This window comes from Rhinoderma darwinii, chromosome 8, assembly GCF_050947455.1.
Source record: "Rhinoderma darwinii isolate aRhiDar2 chromosome 8, aRhiDar2.hap1, whole genome shotgun sequence".
In the NCBI taxonomy this organism is placed as follows: Eukaryota; Metazoa; Chordata; class Amphibia; order Anura; family Rhinodermatidae; genus Rhinoderma; species Rhinoderma darwinii.
Window position 1 is genome coordinate 115,754,676 of NC_134694.1, and position 20,901 is coordinate 115,775,576.

Below are 20,901 nucleotides of genomic sequence, written 5' to 3' on the forward strand. Positions count from 1 at the left end.
TCTGCTTCCGATTTTGTCGGCCGTTTTTCCGGCCATTTACGGCCCGAAAAATGTCCGAAAACACTCCGTGTGAACATACTCTTACTATAACTCCCATAGATGTGAGTGGAGAGAGGCGTTCATGTGCAGCCACCTCTACATCCATTCCAATAGGTGGGTCCCCGAGGTCCCTAACAGAGATTTATGGCCTTTCCTTTATGTTAACTGTAAGATTTTCTTTTTATCTGTATTTGTATTATCAATTTTTTGTTTTGCTGTAATTTATCTATTGACCCCCCCCCCCCCCCCCCCGACAGCCTTCAGTAAAGGAAGCGCCCTGCTTGGTCTTCAGGCAAATCCCGCCTGAACCTTCCATTGAAGTCAATGGGAGGAGGAATAGTTCCACTGCGGATTTTGCGGCAGAACCCGCCACGCAAAATCCGCCATGTGAACTGACCCTAAAAAATGGCAAAGCACTGCAGGAGCTGCGACAAGTATGAAAGTAAGGCCAGATTCACACGAGCGTGTGCGTTTTGCTCGCGCAAAAGGTACATAAAAGCTCCATGTGTCATCACCATATGATGCGCGGCAGCGTGATTTTCGCGCGGCCGCCATCATTATGACACTCTGTTTGTATGTTTGTAAACAGAAAAGCACGTGGTGCTCTTGTTTTCATTCATACTTTTTACTGCTGTTGCGCGAATCACGCCCGTCACACGGAAGTGCTTCCGTGTGCTGCGCGTGATTTTCACGCACCCATTGACTTCAATGGGTGTGTGATGCGCAAAAAACGCACAAATATAGGACATGTCGTGAGTTTTACGCAGCGGACACACGCTGCGTGAAACTCACGGATGGTCTGCACGGCCCCATAGACTAATATAGGTCAGTGCGAGGCGCGTCAAAATCACGCGCGTTGCACGGACGTATATCACGTTCGTCTGAATAAGCCCTAAATCCGAAAGCAAATGTCTATGGATTTCTTGCAGCTGTCGTATCGCGGTCACATTCGCTTTCATCACTGCGATGCTGGTAGTGCAACACAGCGATAACACAGTGATTTTTAGCCGTGTGACCGGTTACGCGGCCAAAGTCGCCGTGTAGCCTAAAAACAGATCCTAGTCTGGTTACACATCTCCTGCAAAACCTCACCGTGATCTCCAGGACTCCTCTGCGGTCTCCTCTGGAACGCCCTTCCTCGTAAGACTCTGTTCACATCGTGTTTGAGCCTATAGATCTGGGGAATTGTATGACGTATATCTCAGACCGGAGGCTGCGACGTATCCCACTGTATAGGCATTCAGCGCATATAGAGTCTAATTTAAAGAAAAATATATACCGCATTTTTTTTTACTGTGTTAGGCCCCCTACACATGACCGTAGCCGTAATCATGGTCCGTCATTACAGGCACGGCCGGCCGCAGTCACCCACATTTGCGGGCCGTGCTCCCATTATAAGTATAGGAGCACGGTCCGTAAAATAAAAAAAAGGCCCAGACACTTTCCCGTAAATATAAGGGAAGGTGTCAGTGGGCCATAGAAATGAATGGATCAGTATTTTGACACGCAATTACAGTCCGTAATTGCGGATCAAAATTACGGTCGTGTGCAGGGGGCCTTACTCTACACAGTAAAGAAAAAGGTATACAATGATCCGACGTATATGCAAAAAGGCTACTCTTTTGGCATATGCTGGGTAAACGGGGCCTATGGATATACGCCCAGCAGTGGTTCACAAATATGATGTGAACAGAGTCTAATATTCCAATAAGATTAACGTTTTACCCCAGGTACTTATAGAAGAATAGTAATAACTTTCAGGTACTGCTGATATACTCTATATAGGGACCTCTATATACACTGATAGGCCAGACATGATGGGTCTTGTGGTTCTTCTATGGATTATCTATAAATCATATATTAAAGAATAAGGCCAGGGCTACATCTAGACTTTTTGTAGCGCTTCTGATTGATTTTTAACTCTTGAATGACAGCTGCAGCCCACAAGATTGTATGCAACTCCATGTATCCATGTGGACTGCAGCTGTAGCCCAAGAGTTACAATCAATCAGGAGCACTACAAAAAGTCTAGATGTAGCCCTGGCCTAAAAGTCTTCTATCACAAGTATCACAGTAATAATAGGAACAAGTACTGACCGTATATGAGGATCCTGCAGAGCATCTAATCTACGATCTCCAGCTGTTATCCCTATAACCACCTTTTATATAGAGCGCTCAGAGCTCAGCGTCTCTGGTACCAGAAATAATGAGGTCCTTTGTGATCCGAGTGCACATGGGGCAGCCATAAAAATGTATACACAACTTTACTCCAACCCCCCCCCCCCCCTCATTAGCACCATATGCTGATACTTAGCCTCTCCATGGGCTCAGAGCAGTCAAGTTTGTAAAAAAATGTTAATTGGTCAGTAATTAAAGGGTAACTAAACTTTCAGAAAATTTCTGACATGTCAGTAGTTTTGATTGGTGGGGGTCCGAGCACTGAGACCCCCACTGATCGCTAAAACAAAGCGGCAGAAGTGCTTGGGTAAGCGCTGAGCCGCTCGGTTTCTGATCCGTTTTCTCGGAACGCTGAGCAGAAATGAAGCGGCTCAGCTCTCACCCGAGCGCTTCTACAGCTTCGTTTTAGAGATCGGTGGGGGTCTCGGTGCTCGGATTACCACCGATCAAAACTTCTGACATGTCAGAAGTTTTCTGAAAGTTTAGTTACCCTTTAAGACCAGTCTGTGACACAATAATTTTAAATGATTCAGGACAACAGGGAACGTATATAAAAGTAGATTATTTATATCCCTTAAAGGGGAAATCCACCCATAACTAATCTTCTTATATGTCACAGATTGGTACTGACTCTGACCTTATAGTGCATACTTAGATACTTTCAGGAATCATGCTCAGGTAGATTAGAGATGTGGCGTTAGAATGTTTTTTTCTATATAAAACACAAGTAAAGGTCCGCGGATGGGGCATAGCTAGTAGAAGCTATTTTAGGTACAATTGCTAGAAGTAGCAATTGTACCCGGGTCTTGGTGCCTGAAGTATTATAAATAGTACATGGTAGGTGGGGCGCCCAGGAGCTTCAAGTTACACATCTGGGCCTCCGCCAGTTAACAGTGCCAGCTAAGAGCAGAAATGCCAGCAGACTGCACCCATAAACAATAGTGCCACCAGAGTATCCCACATAAACAGTGCCACAAACCATCACATAGACCTCCCAATCGTCCCGGATCCATCGAGACAGACACAGATTTTGGGCACTGTCCCAGAATGCCTGCCGCATGTGCCGCTGTCGGACTGGATGCAGATAAAGTTATCAGAACGCAAATACAGTTGAACACAATGGTGGAGTATGTAAACCGTCAGCTCCCTGCTCCACCACTCACTCTCTGACCCCTGCCGTTGGCGGCTCAGCACAGGTCGGCACGATGATGTCATCACGCCTGCCTGCGCCCATCCACAGACTGCACAAGCCAGAGGAGGCATGCAGAATATTTAGCTTCATTCATCGTGCGAATTGTTTCTGTGTAGGGGCACTAAAAGGGCATTCTTACTGTGTGTGTGTGTGTGTGTGTGTGTGTGTGTGTGCGCGCGCGCGCACTAAGAAGACTTCCTTACTGTGTGGGAGGCACTAAGGGGGCATCCTTACTATGTGGGGGCACTAAGGGGGCATCCTTACTGTGTGCCACACAAAGATGGTACAAAGTGGCACTGTTACTATGTGGGGCACAGAAGGGGGGACCATTACTTTGAGAGGGTACTAAGGAGGCATCTTTACTGTGTGGGGTGACTATGGTGGCTTCCCTAATGTGTGGGGGCACTATTATTGTATGCCACATAACACAAGTACATGAAATGAAAAATTAATGAAAATGTGTGGGGCACTATCACTGTGTGGGGGCACTATTCGGGGCAGCATTACTTTGTGCTGCAGAAAGAAGGGAACTATTACTGTGTGGGGGGACTATTACTATGGGGCACTATTACTGTATTGGGCACTGTTACTATGTTTGGCACAATGTGGGTAATTATTACTGTATGGGGTGCTATTACTGTGTGCAGCACAATGGGGGGGCACTATTACTGTGTGGAGCACAAAGGGGCACTATTACAATGTGGGGCATAAAAGAGGCACTATTACAGTGTGGGGCATAACATGGGCACTATTACAGGGTGGGGCACTATCTGTTTACCACTATTAAAAAAGAAAAAAACTCTATGTTTTTAATCCTAAAAATGAATGGGCTGCAGCGCTGTTTTGGTGCCGCATTACCTTCACAGTTTTTCCCTGCACAGTGACACTAGACTCGGTGGAGTTGTGCGTGCATGGACAGGGATTGGGTGGGGTTAGGGGCGTGGCTTAATGTACAGAATTTGCTACGGAGAGCCACGTGTGTTGCCCGAACTTTCGCTCTTTCCATTGTTTGAAAGGTCTGAGGTATGATCATAATCAGTGCCAGCGTAATCTTTCCCTTCAGTCATGGTAATAAATTCTAGTTTCCTGCAGCTGCCACAAGGGTGAGATCACTGCAGACATATTTATACAGTTTACATTGCAGTCAATCAGATCTTTATAAACACACATACAGCAAGGTCCCCCTAGTGGCAGTTGTTAGGCGCCTTTGCAGAAGACTAGCCTGCTCTGCCAAGAGTGCTGGAGATCCTGGACAATCCAGGAGAGTAGGCAAATACGTTATAAAGTTACCAAACCCCTTTGGTACCACATATTTCCATCTAATTTCTGAGCCGAGTCACAATGTCTGCCATCTATAGAGTGAATCGCGCATCGATGAGCCTTGGGCGCCCATGATCATGTCGCCGGTCACCGGTTGTCCTTCCTTGGACCTGTTTCGGTTGGTCCTAACCACTGCATATGGGGAACACCCTATAGGATTTGGCGTTTTGGTGTTGCTCTGACCCAGTGATCTAACCGTCACATTTTGGCCCTTGTCAAAGTTGCTCAGATCCTTAAACTTCACGATCTTTCATGCTTCCAACACATCAACTTTAAGAACGGACTGTTCCTTTGCTGCCTTATATCCCACCCGTTGTCAGGAGCCAATGTAACCAGATAATCAATGGTATTCACTTCACCGGTCAGTGGTTTTGATGTTATGGCTGATCATCATTTTTTGGCAGGATTTCCTCTTTAACTTGTTATTTGTAAACGTTCCTAATCCCGTCTGTACAGAGGATCCGCAGATCCTACTGTGAACTCATGACTGCAGAAGCCAAGAGCTTTCATATCTACAGAAAAGGATGTAATGACCCTCACTGTAGCGTGATATGGTTAAAATGGCGGCAATTGTAGATCCTACCTGTTGCTTATTCTTTGGTTAAAAAATCCAGGCTTATCTTCAATGTTATGGAGGCTTTAACCCATCTTGGACCTACATCTTAAAGGGGTTGTCCGGGCACTGGCCACTTTTTATACTGATGACGATAGGTCATCAGTATATGATCGGTGAGGGTCCAACACTCGGACCCCGCACCGATCAGCTGTTCCGGCTGCCTCTCGGCACTGGTTGTTATTCAGTGACCGGTGTATGAAGCAGAAGGCTCCAGTCACAGTATAGCGGCCATGCTGCAGTACTGCAGATCTGCTTCTATTCAAGTAAATAGGAGCAGTAATGGAGCACGGCCGCTATACAGTGTATAGAGCCATCTGCTTCCGAAACCGGCCACTGCATAACAACCAGCACTTGGAAGCAGCAGCAACAGCTGATCGGTGCGGGGTCCAGGAGTTGGACCCCCACTGATCATATACTGATGACCTATCCTGTAGATAGGTCATCAGTATAAAAAACTGCCCCGTACCCGGACAACACCTTAAAAATGTATATGTACCTGAACCACCGAGAACATATTAAATACATTACTTTTTATTTCTACTAGTTCAATTGGTTACTTTTAGGTGACCCATGATCTCTTTGGCAACCAGATCGATAGCTATACAAGTAGCTAATAATAATAATACAATTAAAATAAAGTACAGTTTTATATCCTAAATGAATATATTTAGAGGGATTATCTATTAGTGCATATGGATGTCATTGAGGGGGGTCCCCGGCTCAAGATCCCCCTCTATAAGTCAGAATGGAGAGTGGCTTCTTTTGGAAGGCCGTTATGTAATGCTACATGCGGAAGTGATTAGACGTGGCGTCCGTCCAGATGATCGGCGGGACTTAGAGAATCTGGACCTGCGGCGATTAGACTTTTTTTTTTTTTTTTTTACAAGCCCTTTAATAAAACCAAGAAAGCAAGGGTCAATTTGTTTAAAAAAAAAAAAGAATACCTTCAAATTCCTAATTTCTGATAGAATTTCTCACATGACCATATATATTAAAAGGATACAATACAAGATTTTTTTTTTACAAAATGTAAAAACTAATAGAAAATATTTCTGATGTTTGCAGCCGAGAGATTGGGAGAAAACAGACAAAAATCAACTCCCCTCATTTTTGACACATTTATAAAAATGTAATCCATCGAGTTGAGCAATATTATCAGAGGTCCATTCTCAACTGATAAGGTGAATATTTGTTCCTCTCACACATTTGGGGAGATTTATAATTACTGTCGTACAGTTAGACGGAGAAAACTAGACCAGATGCAAAAACTGCTCCAAATTTTTTACATTGGTGCACGATGAATGATAAATTTGGTGCATATTGCTAGCCATGTTAGACGCTTTTCTCTCCCTCACACCACTTTTTGCACGGCGTATTTTACACTAATATTTTGTGGCGCACGTCATTAATGAATCGCGTACATTTTATATCTCCTCTTAGCTCTGCCCCCTTTTCTTGAAGCTTTTTCAAAACTGTCTAGTGAGGCATAAAAAGTTTCAAAGTGTCATGTACTCCAGCTTTTTGGTGCAATTTGAGCCGGAATCTCTCCCAATGACTGTAGATAATAGTGCTGAGTTTTATGAGGCCACATCGATGTATCCGCCATGTTTTATTATGAATAGATAATATAAGGAGCATTTCTCACAGACTTAGTTCCACTGAAATCAGTCCTTTCTATTTTCCAGGAAGTTGATGTTTTTGGCCACACGGGCTCTTAACGCAAAGTCATTCTCATTTTTTGCCAGCATACGTAAAGTTTTGACCACAGCACCCTTAACCTCCTGGTTCCGGAGGCAATATATGATCGGATTCATCAAGGGAGTCACTACACAGTAGAAGACAGAGATCACCTTGTCCAGTGAAAACCTAATATGTGAGGTGGGCCGAATGTACATGAATATAACGGTTCCATAAAATATAGACACCACGGCCAGGTGGGAAGCACATGTGCTAAATGCTTTCTTCTGTCCAGCACTTGATGGGATTCTTAAAACTGCAGAAATAATGAGGGTGTAGGACACCATGATGAGGAAAAAGCAGCCCAGAATAACACTCCAGGACATGACCATAAAAGCAAACTCTCCTGCTGAAGTCTCCTCACACGAAAGCTTTAGGAGAGGGGCGTAATCACAGAAGAAATGGTCTATATAATTGGGAAAGCAGAACTTCAAACTGGAAATCCATACAGCTGGAGGGAAAGCCGCCAGGAGGCCTCCAACCCAAGCTCCAAGAGCCAAGCTGATGCTGGTTCTACCAGTCATCGACATGGTGTAATGAAGAGGCTTGCATATGGCTATATATCGATCATAGGCCATCACTGCAAGAAGACAGTTCTCTGCAGCTCCAAAACCAAACAGAAAGTAGAACTGAGCCAGGCATGATGGGGAAGAAATCTCTTTATGTCGGGTCAATAAGGCATCGAGCATTTTTGGAACAGTCACAGTGGTGTAGAGCACCTCAAGCATGGAGAAGTTGGCCAGAAGTAGGTACATGGGTTTATGTAAACGCTTGTCCACTGCCACCAATGTAATGACAAGGACATGGGCTCCGACAGTGAGGATGTACATACCTGTGAACAATGAGAACAACAGAAGCTCAATCTCCCGTACGGTTTCAAACCCAACAATGATGAAAGTGGAGGCAATACTACGGCTCTCATTTTCCGCATTGGGCATTCTACCTAAAACACAAAGGTCATATGGTTAAAGTAGATCACCACTAGTGATAACTAGTCATAACATAAAAGCTTGCATGAATCCAGACCAAGAGCCAGCCAAAAGAAGTAAAAATCATTGCGCCGATACTCAACCATGATTGGATTGGGACGTTATATGGAGGACAAAAGTGTGTCCCCGCGTAACCTGGAATGTGTGACACAACTATATTTCAGATATATGATTGGATGGGCGTAATAGTTCCAGTAATCCCCAAAATATGTTTGCTGGGGTTGCTAGACTCCCCAGTCTATGACAAACACCTTAAGACTCTATGACGAAGACCTTGTTTCAAGTGGGGAAGTCAATAGTGCAACAGAAGATCACCAATGTCAGTACGGTCTTGCCCTATAAGAGTTAAACTCCTATCTTAAGCTGGTCATACATTAGTGTTTTCAGACGCCTTTTCTGTATGACTTGTCATTCATGGTTGGTCTGTGAAGGCTCTCATTTTGGACGACAACGCCATAAATTAAAATTAAATTGCTGATCGATCTCTGCCTTGACCTGTGGACTGGTCTGGGCTTCAATTGATGGGATGCAGATTTGTCGTTTGGCATGAACGACTTTCCAACAACAGCACCCAGCAACGACCTAAAAAAAAATCCAACATGGCAGATCAACTTTTCCACAGATATCGGTCTTCGGTTGGTGTCTATTGGGAAAACTGTCTAAATTGGCCTTTTCGTTCATCCAAAATCACCAGTGTATGGTCAGCTTTATAACTTTAACCCCTTCGCACACCACGACGTAATAGCACATCCTGGTGCGAGGGGGGCTGATGTATGGATCGCGCTGTTCCTGGACATTTAACCCCTTAAATTCTGCGGTCAATCTCGACCGCAGCAACTGAGGCGTTAAAAAGTGGGGGGCAACCCCCTCCGAAAGCTCCTCGCCCCCGCAACTCGATCGTGGGGTGCCGATTGTCATGGCAGCCCAGGGGCATAATGAAGGCCCCCAGGTCTGCTTCACCCTGCTTCAAGTCCCCTAGGGGGACCAAAAAAATGTGTAAAAAAATGTTTTTAGTAGTGAAAAAAATAAACTAAATATTAAAAGTTAAAAAAAATAACAGTTTCCCATGTTTCCTCTAACACAATGTAAAAAAAATAAACAAAATTGGTATCGCTGCATCCATAAAAGTCCGAACTGTTACAATATAACATTATTTAACTTGCACGGTGAATATTTAACTTGCTGTTTTTTTGGTCACCTTAGCCCCAAATTCTTTTTAATAAAAACTGATCAAAAAAATCATATGTACCAACAAATGTTACCAATAAAAACTATAGCTCGTCCCGCCAAAAAAAAAAAAAAAAAAAGCACTCACACAACTCAATCGGCAAAAAAAAATAATACAAAAGTTATGGCTCTCAAATTGTGGTGAAATAAAACAATTTTTTTCTTAAATAGTTTTTTCTTTGTAAAAGTAGTAAAATCCCCAAAAAAAATAAATACATTTGGCATTGCCGTAATCATATTGACCAGCAGAATAAAGCTCAGTTGTTGTTTTTACTGTGCGGTGAAAGCCGTAATAACAAAACCCAAAAAGCAATGCGGGAATCGTAGTTGTTTACCAATTTCAGTCCGCCAAATTTTTTTTTTCAGTTTCCCAGTACATTATATGGTCCTTTAAATGGTTCCAATAGAAACTACAAATCGTCGCGCCAAAAATAAGCCCTCAAACCACTCCATTGACTGAAGAATAAAAAAGTTATGGCTCTTGAAAGGCGGGGAGTGAAAAACGAAAATGAAAAAGCAAAAAACGGCTCAGTCCTGATAGGATTAAAAGAATCTGGGAACAGTTGTCACAATGGCGCACATTTATAATAATCGGTGCAGATAGAATTTGGGAGCAGATGTGGAATAGAAAATGATTTACCACCTTTGGCTGGGCAATTATGACCTAAATCAAAACCACGATCACATGTAACCTCAATTACGATTATTGAACGATTATTTAGGCCACACCCCCTATTTGCATACCACACCCCTATATGCATACCACACCCCCTATTTGCATACTACACCATTGAATTAATATTTATCCCCTGAGCCTGCTGTATAGTACTGTATATAATATACCCCCTGACACTGCCCTCACACAGTATATTGCCCCCATAGTGCTCCCCACACAGTATAATACCCCCTTAGCTGCCCCCACACATTATAATGCCCCCATAACTGCCTCCACACAGAATGCCCCTATAGTTGCCCTCCACACAGTATAATTCACCATAGCTTCCCCCACAGACTATAATGCCCCATAGCTGCCCCCACACATTATAATGTCCCCCATAGCTGTCACCACACAGTATAATGTCCCCCATAACTGCCCTCCCTATAGTATAATGCCCCCATAGCCCCCTCTACATAGTATAATGCCCCCTATAACTGCCCTCCCTACAGTATAATGCCCCCATAGCTGCCTCTACATAGTATAATGCCCCCATAACTGACTTCCATGCAGCATAATGCCCCTATAGCTTCCCTCACACAGTATAATACCCCCATAGCTGAACACAACACAGTATAATATCCCCCCATAGCTGCCCCCACGCTGTATAATGCTCCGACAGCTGCCCTCAATAATGACTGAGAAAAATAATAATATACATACTCACTTAACCCTGTTCCAATGACGAGTGGAGGAGATCCCTCTGCTACTCTGGTCTGTGCAGCTCGGCGCAGACAGGAGTGGTGACGTCACTGCCTCGCGTCCAGCGACACATAGCGAATGGTGGAGCAGGGTCCTTACGGCTCCCTGCTCTTCCATTGGATTCAACTGTATCTGTGCCCTGAAAATGCAGATACAGTTTAAACCGGCAGAAAATAAATCGATGAAACCAAAATTCACAAGATGACGTCGATTAATTGCGCTGAATTTCGATTATTTTTCGATTAGATGCCCAGACCTTTTACCACCTCATGCTGGCATAGTGTTGACGGGTTGTGTTAAAGGGTGAAATGTCGCGCACAGTCGTGGTAACGTGTAACATTTCATCTATTGTGAGGGTATTTTACTCTGACAAGTCCCAGTAAGGAAAGGTTCACACCTATGTTACTGCTGTCCTTTTGATGCATACTCTTTGCACTTCTCTAGCTTCTGCCTGCTAAAAGTCAAAAAACATTTGCACGTCAAATACATTTTTTTAAATGCACCTAAATATTTGTTGTTTAGATGTGCTATTCTTATGTTCCAAAATGTGGGATCTCACATCCCTAATCTAAACAGAATACAATTCCATGCATATTGGTTGACGTTGCTGCCGTAGGCGGACAAACCTAAGATAATAGCCTTTAAGGTTTCTATCAGAAGAAACCACCTGCTGTTGTGCATACAACATTGTGCTCATTGGGTTTCTTTAGTTTGTTTTCTTTTCGTTTGTGAAAAGGTTTGTCCAGTTCAGAAAACCCATTTTTTATATATCCTACTAGGGAATTCTAAGTTAATACGAGGGGTCCACTGTTCAGGATCCCCATCTCTAAACCAGATAGCAGAGCGGTTACAAAGAGCGTCTCTTGCTCTGGAGGACCTGTTCCGCATTACACTAATAACTATTTGACTTGGCTGAGCACTGTGTAATGCTTAATTTCCCCTGTGGAGGCACTGCAGGAAATTGAACACTTATTGCCAAAATTAATTACAGATCACAGCCGATCAATGGGGAACACTTTGTGATGAGCTTATTGTCAGGGGTCCCTTCTAACAAGAAGGGATTGTCCAAAGCCTACAAACCCTTTAAGGTATAGCCCTTCTTGACATGATGACACTATGTTTTATGCACTTCCACAAATCTTTGCTCCTGGATTTACTACCTGATGACTGATTTTGACAAATTAGGCTGATGGTTGTATGAAATATTACAAAACAGCTGACACCAGATAGATATCTGGTGAAAAGATTTTGGTCTTATAGTATTTTTTTGGGCCATTTTTTAGCTGCAGGGCATGTGTATGGCATTGTCAGATGAGCACGTCCAATCATTCATTACTATACGCATGATTATTCCTCCTTACATTGGCCAGTAATTGTCTGAAATGGCAGTACAATTGTAGATGTCAATGGTGTATGAATGATCCCAAGTACGGGCTGCACGTCGAACTCTTTTTAACTAATGTCTATGGCCAATTCCACCGTTCACCTGGTTAAAGATTCTAGGAGTCTAATAAAGCTTAGTGTTTAAAAAATATCAAGGTTGCTGAATAAAAATAAAAATCTTTGATCTCTGTCTACATCTAGGACACGAAGTATATGTTCATCTAAAAAATTATCACAAGTTATGGATGATTGTAGTGATAAAACGTAACCAAAAACTTGTCTGGCCACCAATGGACCAGCGGATCTTGTCCCCGTGTTCTCATGAATCTGCTGTCTAGTACTTTCCAGCATAGTGGAGCATAGCGTTAGTCATATCTCCTGCAGAATACTAAACGGAGACTACAGACCTGTAATACGCCTGAGAACTTGTCCAGCCTGAGCTCGTAATGATAAAATGCACCAGGTATTTATGGAGTGCCAGGCACGGTATTCTACACAGGGAAAATTTCCCAAGAGATTCAACTGAAAATCTAATTTCACATTTTACAATCCTTTAACTAGCGCACAACCAGAGAAGAGGAGGAGGACTACCAATGTCTACCATCTCTTAAAGTGCCTTTACAAGCTTCGATATTCCATATGATTCGACTAATTTTGATTGTCACTTACGATCATCTCAACGTGTAAATACTTGTAGATTTCTGATCATCTAAATCACGATCGCAGATCTACAGATATGTAAAACATTTTGATTGTAAGATCTGCAAATCGCTGAGTGTAAAAGCAGTTGATCAATGGTCTGACAATTAAACAGGTATCATTTTGTTAGTAGCTGGAAATACAATTTCAGGGCTGAAAAGCTGACTTTTTATAACAAATGATCCTCCAATTATATCATATCAAATGCTTCAGTCACATTCAAAGTGGCGTTCCAAAATCTTCTGGTTTCAGATGGCAACCCGTAGCATTTCACTGCAGCTACCTGACAGTTCAGTGTCCCTATTGTTATGCCCATGGTCGCTGACCAACGGCACGTAACACTTACCGACAGCCACGACCACAGGATTGTATCTTCATGACGGAGTCTCCCTCCTCAAAGACGTCGACACACATGACTGCAGTGCTCTCCTGTGTCTTGTAAGGTGCTGTCTAAAGTTTCTCAATCAACCCGGTAACACCTTGGACTTCAAAAAGGTCTCTGCCCTTCCTCTCCTTGCCTGAGCGTTGTTTGTATTAATGTGTTTGTCTATGCAAATGGTCCCTTAGTTGTATCCTGCACCCAGTGTTCCCGTATCCTGCTTCTCGTATCCTGTTGCTGTTTGTTCCTGAGCCTAAGCCTATTGTTGGAGTCGTGTGTGCCTCATCTGCCACGTCTGGTGTCATCTGCCACGTCCAGTGTCGTCTGGTACACCAAACATCATCTGGGCCTGCTTCACCATGTGTCTGCTACTTCGAGTATCTGCCTGATCACCTACCCAGGTACTCATATCCGAGAGACTGTTATTGACTCTTGTTTGGCCAGCTGCTTCTCTGCTACGGCGGAGCGGCCTAGTGGGTCCACATACCTCACAGCCATGACACCTATAGACCATGAACTGATGTGGTAAATTGTAGGGCATTGTAGCGTTCACACTCTGTCAACACGGTGCTGACTGATTCCGAGTGGCAAGGAAATTATCTGGTTTTACTCTAGTCTTCAGCACTATCTTGAGGACTATGACAATGATCATGCATGTTTGCTCCTCCATGCCTCTAATTTCATATGGAGGCATATAGAATTTTTTTCTGTCTAATTCTATATGAATCCTTTGGTAAATCAAATTGTGGCTTGTTTTTCACTTGCCATGTTATGGAGGTATTCTAGGGGGAAAATACCTCCGCAAGACAATGCCGTACGTACTCATGGTTGCACCTTTGTTTGCCATGAGTTTTGCAAAATTACAGACCCAAAACTTAATTCAGACCTATTCCAGACATCTTAATTAACCTAGACACCCAAATTAATTCAGACCCCAGATTAGACTCCAGACCAGAATTTAGGCCAGACCACAAAATTAATTCAAACCCTAGACCAGACCCCAGAGAAGACTCTTCAATTTACTTATGGCTCCTCGCTCCCTGGTTCCTCTTTAGCTCCAGGCACCACTGCATTGTGATCTGGGAGCAGACACCTGGAACGAAAGAGGAACCGACCCTGGATCGAGGAGGGTAAGTAAATAGAGGAGTTACTAAAGTAACTGGGGACCGTGTACTCTCACCTAATAGAAACTACACAGGCCCTAGCAGGGGCGTAACTCGGAAAGACTGGGCCCCATAGAAAACTTTTGACTAGGGCCCCCCCTCCGCTGGGTATCACACAACCCCCCCTTGTAGATAGTGCCTCCCTATAGATTCCACCACACAGCGCCCCCCTATAGAAAGCACCATACACAGCCCCCTGTAGATAACGTCTTACAGCCCCAATCCCCCCTGTAGATAACGCCATACAGCCCCCCCTGTAGATAACGTCATACAGACCCCCCCTGTAGATAACGCCATACAGATCCCCCCTGTAGATAACGCCATAAAGACCCCCCTATAGATAACGCCATAGAGTCCCCCGTGTAGATAACGCCATACAGAGTCCCCCCTGTAGATAACGCCATACAGAGTCCCCCCTGTAGATAAGGCCATACAGACCCCCCTGTAGATAACGCCATACAGACACCCCCTGTAGATAACACCATACAGAGTCCCCCCTGTAGATAACGCCATACAGACCCCACCTGTAGATAACACCATACAGACCCCCCTGTAGATAACGCCATACAGACCCCCCTGTAGATAACACCATACAGACCCTCCTGTAGATAACGCATACAGAACCCCCCGTAGATAACGCCGTACAGACCACCCCTGTAGATAACGCTATACAAACCCCCCTTGTAGATAACGCCATACAGAAACCCCCTGTAGATAACGCTATACAGACCCCCCTGTAGATAACGCCATACAGACACCCCCTGTAGATAACGCCATACAGACCCCCCTGTAGATAACGTCATACAAACCCCCCTGTAGATCACGTCATACAGACCCCCCTGTAGATAACGTCATACAGACCCCCCTATAGATAACACCATACAGAACCCCCCTGTAGATAACGCAATACAGACCCCCCTGTAGATAACGCCATACAGACCCCTCCTGTAGATAACGCCATACAGACACCCCCTGTAGATAACGCCATACAGACCCCACCTAAGATAACACCATACAGACCCCCCCTGTAGATAACGCCATACAGACCCCCCTGTAGATAACACCATACAGACCCCCCTGTAGATAACGCCATACAGAACCCCCCGTAGATAACGCCGTACAGACCACCCCTGTAGATAACGCTATACAAACCCCCCTTGTAGATAACACCATACAGAACCCCCCCCACTGTAGATAACGCCATACAGACGTCTCCCTGTAGATAACACCATACAGACCCCCCCCTGCAGATAACGCCATACAGACCCCCCTGTAGAAAACACCATACAGAATCCCCCCCCAGATAACGCCATATAGCCCCCCCCCCAAAAAAAATAAAACGGCCTATAGTTCGTCCTACAAAAGAGATGTATCCCCAGGATAGGGAATACATATGTGATCGATGGCAGCGATAAGGAGAACGGGGGACCGAAAGTCCCAGAATGTTCACCATGACAAACCTCGGACTTCTAGAGTCTGCGCAGTTCAATAAAAATGAAAGGAGCGCTGGTCACGCATGCGCACAAGCGCGACCAGTGCACAATTCATTTCTATGGAGCTGATGACAGACCCCGGAAGTCCGAGGTTTGTCATGGAGAACTTCGGGGGACTCTCGGTCCCCCGTTCTCCTTATCGCTGGGCGTCCCAGCGATCACACATGCATTTCTTATCCTGTGGATAGGAAATGCATGTCTTTTGTAGGAACAACCCCTACAGTGGCGTCGCGCTGTAGCAGCCATAGCGGCTGCTAGCGGAGCCTCCAGCCATGGGGGGGCCCGTGCCAGCGGGTGGCACTGGCCCCCTCATGCTGCGGGCCCCGTAGCAGCCGCTACGGTTGCTATAGCGGTAGTTATGCCACTGGGCCCTAGTTACTACAGTAACTCTGCTGATAGACGTGATGTGGGGCGAATGATGGGGTGTCACTATAACCTACCAGTGGCATGTAGATCTAAAATCCTAAAATATTTGCATTCAAATGGCATCTCATCGTTTTTACATTTGTACTTCGGATACTTGTACTACTCTTGTATAAGAAAAATTCTTTATTATCTTCTTTACTGATAAATGCTTAACCCAATAAGAATGCGGCCTACTTTCGGCCTTAAGGATGCAATTTTATTTTTCGTTTTTTCATCTCTGCATTACCAAAGCCATATAAATTTGTATTTTCCCATCGACGCAGCAGTATGTGGGCTTTATTGCGGGATGAGTTGAATTTCGAAATAAATAGTACCATATAACATTTATCCATTTTGTAAATATTTTTTGGGGGAGTGGGAATAAAACAGCAATTTCATCATTGTTTTTTTGGGTTTTGTTTTTATGGCGTTCACGGTGTGGTATATATGACATAATAACTCTATTCTGTGCGTCGTTACAATTACGGCGATACCAAATTTATATTGTTTGTTGTTTTTTTTATTGTTTTTATTTCTACTTTTGCACAATAAAACGCTTTTTCAAAAATATTCCTTTGTTTTTTCATGTTACCATATTCTGAGCGCCATAACTTCTTTCTTTTTCCATCGATGGAACTGAACGGAATAAAGGGGTTTTTTTCTTGCGGAAGAAGCTCTAGTTTTCACTGGTACCATTTTAGGGTACATCAATTTTTTTATTTTTTTTTAATTCTGTTTTTATGTATTTATCAAAGGTGAATGACAGAGAAATAAAACATTTCACGACTCTGTGATACATAGTTATGACATGTGAGAACCAATGAAAATTATACAGTCATAGAGAACACAAAAGAGAGTGAAACGGAAAGAAGGGTATAGAGGGGGAACTTATCCTCAGCTTCCACCCCATAAGCAGACGTCTCGTAGGAGGAATTCATAAATACAATTACATACTATTAGGACAGTAGATCAAGACACTCCGAAGAATTCTCAAAGCTTACCCACGTAGACCATACTCGCATAAACTTATCATGAGTGTCCCGTAGGGAAGCCGTAAGCTCCTCCACCCGTTTCACTTCCTGGATCTTCTGAAACCAAAGGCGCACCGAAGTGGCCTCTACCTGTTTCCACATAGCCGGAATGCAAGCACGTGCCGTGTTGATCAGATGTCGTACAATTAACTTCTTGTATGTGGAGATCGGGATGTCACACAGATGAAGCAGGAAGAAGCCCGGAGATCTGGGAAACGTGTAGTCAGTGAACCGAGATGCTACATTCCAAACCGTCTCCCAGAACATTTTTAAGCGCTGACAACCCCAAAAAGTATGTAAAGAGATCCCCAGACCCCACCCCGCATCTCCAACACAAAGGAGACACCTCTGGATAAAATGTATTAAGCCTGGATGGGACCCTCTACCACCTCGTCAGAATCTTGTAGCCTGCCTCCTGAATTCTACTTGATATAGAAGACTGATGAGTCATGGTATACAGTCGAATACGCTCATCAGCGGTGTTACTTATGCCAAGATCCGTCTCCCACTTAGCCAAGTATGAAACATAAACATTTTTTATCACATTTTATTGCATTTTTTAGGAAACAATAAAATAATATATTTTATCATATGGGTTGTATATCAATTATATATATATTTTTATTTATTTTTTTTTATTTTTTTTCCAATAATAAATGACTTTGTAAGGAAAAACAGAGGGGTTTTTTTTTCTAAAAGCTTTTTTGAATTTTTTAAAAACATTTTTTTAAGCTCCAGTAGGGCATAGCCTAATAGGGTTACGTACATGGCAGAACTGAGGACCATTGTTAGGTCCCTGGCAGCCATGACAATCCATTCGCACCCCACAATCATGTCACGGGTGCATCAATAGGGTGAAAGAGGGAGCTCCCTCTGTTTAACAAATTAGATACCGCGGTCAGCATTGACCACGGAACCTTAGGGGTTAAGAGAACGGGATCGGAGTTCTCTCCGAGCCCAAAAATTAGAACAGTGTCGACTGTAAGATACAACCAGGACCAACAAGTGTTGGCACAGGTAGAACTGCCGAGTTCCCATGATATAATGGTATGTCACAGTATGGGAAGGGGTTAAAGGGGTCGCTTGTAGGGGAACCTGGCAGCCAGCGTTCAGTTCTCTCACAGCAGCACCACAAGTGAAATGAAGTATTACATTGTGTCGAATAAAGTCAGTAATTTGCTGTCCGCTTGAGCTGATTCATTAAGGTTAAAAATGGGGGATTCCACACTATTAAATCGGAAAGTCCTAATAGGGTGTTTAAAAATATATGAGAAAACCCCTTTAGTGCATCTAGAATCACAAGATAGAACATAACTTACAACATTTCTTGATTTTGCACTTTCCCTTTTTCAACATGTGGATCTACACTTTAAGAACATTCCTCTTATCATAAAATCTCAATTTTTTATCATTTTTTTCACAATTTTTATTGTTTTATAAGAGAGACATCTCTTGGAGTCCAGTGATTTCTCTTTGGGACTTCGTATCCTCTTGGTTTCCACTCTGAGACAGCAGAAGAAAATATCCTATAGAAATAATATTGTCCATAACCCAACATCTATGACCCAATATTTTGCCAATTCATATAAAGACTCGTTTATTAAATGCTTTTCTGAGGGCCTCCTTCACCTCTTTGTTCCTCAGGCAATATATCATGGGGTTCATAACTGGGGTCACCACGCAGTAGAAAATCGACACCACCTTGTCAAGTGTGAATCTGACGTGGGCGTTTGGACGTATGTACATAAAGATTATCGTGCCGTTAAAGATTAATACTACGGTGAGATGGGACGCACAGGTGTTGAAAGCTTTATTCTGGCCTTCTACAGACGGGATCTTTAGTACAGACAGAATTATGAATGCATAAGAGATTAAAATAAGAAAGAAGCAACCGAGGGTCAAACTCCAGGAGATCACAGAGAACGTGAACTCTCCATTGGATGTGTCTTCGCATGATAGCTGCAAAAGTGGAGAATAGTCACAAAAGAAATGGTCAACATAATTCGGGAAGCAGAAGCTAAGTGTGGAGATCCATAGTGCAGGACAAGCGGCAGTTATGAAACCTACAGCCCATGGTCCACATGCCAGTCCAATAGTCATCCTTTTAGTCATCAACGTGGCATAATACAGTGGCCGACAGATGGCTACATACCGGTCATAGCCCATAACCACAAGAAAACAATTCTCCGCTGCCCCAAAAGCAAAGAAAAAATAAAACTGAACGAGACAAGCAGAAGAGGAAATCTCTTTGTTTCTGGTCAAGAGAGCGTTAAGCATCTTCGGTACAGTCACCGTGGTGTATAAGACTTCCACCAAGGAGAAATTGGCCAAGAGGAGATACATTGGCTTGTGTAGATGGTCTTCCAGAAGTACAAGAGTTACAATAAGAAAATGAGCTCCCAAAGTTAACATGTACATACTCAAGAAAAGGGAAAAGAGAAAGATTTCCATACTGCGTGTGGTCTCAAAGCCCACAATAATGAAGATGGTAGTAATGGTTTGATTTAAACTGCCCGCCAATATCATATTTCCTTAAACAAAGGAATGGAGATTAAGATTACACGGATGGTCCATGGCAAGGAAACAGCAGTAATACCTGAAAAAGTTGAACCACTCTAAAATCCCGTCAAACTGGGAAAGTAAAAAATTTACCGAAATTTCAGAAACAGACTGATGACGTTCACGACAGTCAGAAGACCAATAAAAGAGGTTGTCCAATTTTAAACAACCCTGTCTAATATTTTGAGATGGTCATGAGGGATCTTCTTGTTGGGAGCCCTCTTATCATTTTTACTGCAGTGCCACCATGTGATAATTGGTTGTCCAAGTTGACAATTGGTCAGCAATGTACAAATTTGAAGGACTGTGTTGGACATGGTTTCTTCCTACAGTCAATGTATGAAAAACACAAACAGGTAAATCCCCTTCCTTTTAATGGGCATCTGAAAAGGGGTTATCAAAATTAGAAGACCCCTTTAAGAGGTAAAAATATACTGTCATCAAGTGTTATGTGAAACTGGTGCAGTAAAATTTATTGTCTCCCAAACCAATTACCATAATTTTTTCAGGCCATTTACTCCCAATACCAGATGCATGTAGAACGGACCTTTGTGTTTTTCATATATTTTATAACAATGATGAGATGAAAGACGGTTGATGCACTGTATCTTATATGTCACCTCCATACCTCTTATTTATTCTTCCTACCAGTCAGAAGATGGCATAGATTACAACTTGTGAGCTCAGAACTACAGTGATATCCAGAACAAAGGGGCCGCAGTTACTGAATATCTCTGACACAACTTTCTAAGATCACATATTCCACAGATGTGACCTTCTGACGACATATATATGTGACATGTCAGAAGATCACTTTGAGTGGATTTCCCCCTTTAAATTAAAGAGTATCTACGCTTTTAAGAAAATACTGGTGGGACCTGCACTGATCGCTAGTATGAAGGGGCCGTAGTGCTTTGGTGCAGAGATTTCCATAATTTCCACCTATGATGGTTGCAATAGAACTGTACTGCACATGTAATAGGGGTCTTAATTTAAGACCCCCACAGGTGCCATATTCTGACACGTCTCAACATCCAAAATAGTGAGTGCGTCACACACTAGGACTGTTTTTAG

General features: G+C 43.3%; 2 protein-coding genes across 2 annotated transcripts in view; both read right to left on the minus strand.

The window, feature by feature from the left end:
• Positions 1–7,009: 7,009 nt before the first annotated feature.
• LOC142660065 (olfactory receptor 6F1-like) overlaps positions 7,010–20,901 on the minus strand; it is a 60,796-nt gene continuing 46,904 nt past the window's right edge. Inside the window, exon 4 of the mRNA XM_075836713.1 lies at positions 7,010–8,025. Within this exon, the coding sequence (XP_075692828.1) occupies positions 7,010–8,020 (1,011 nt within the window). The 5' untranslated portion in view covers positions 8,021–8,025. The remainder of the gene's footprint in view (positions 8,026–20,901) is intronic.
• LOC142660066 (olfactory receptor 6B1-like) lies at positions 18,850–19,794 on the minus strand. The gene has a single exon (XM_075836714.1). The coding sequence runs from the start codon at positions 19,792–19,794 to the stop codon at positions 18,850–18,852; it is 945 nt and encodes a 314-aa protein (XP_075692829.1).

Excerpts from the sequence above, each read along its gene's own strand:
- LOC142660066 (XM_075836714.1), bottom strand. The coding sequence starts at position 19,794 with ATGATATTGGCGGGCAGTTTAAATCAAACCATTACTACCATCTTCATT.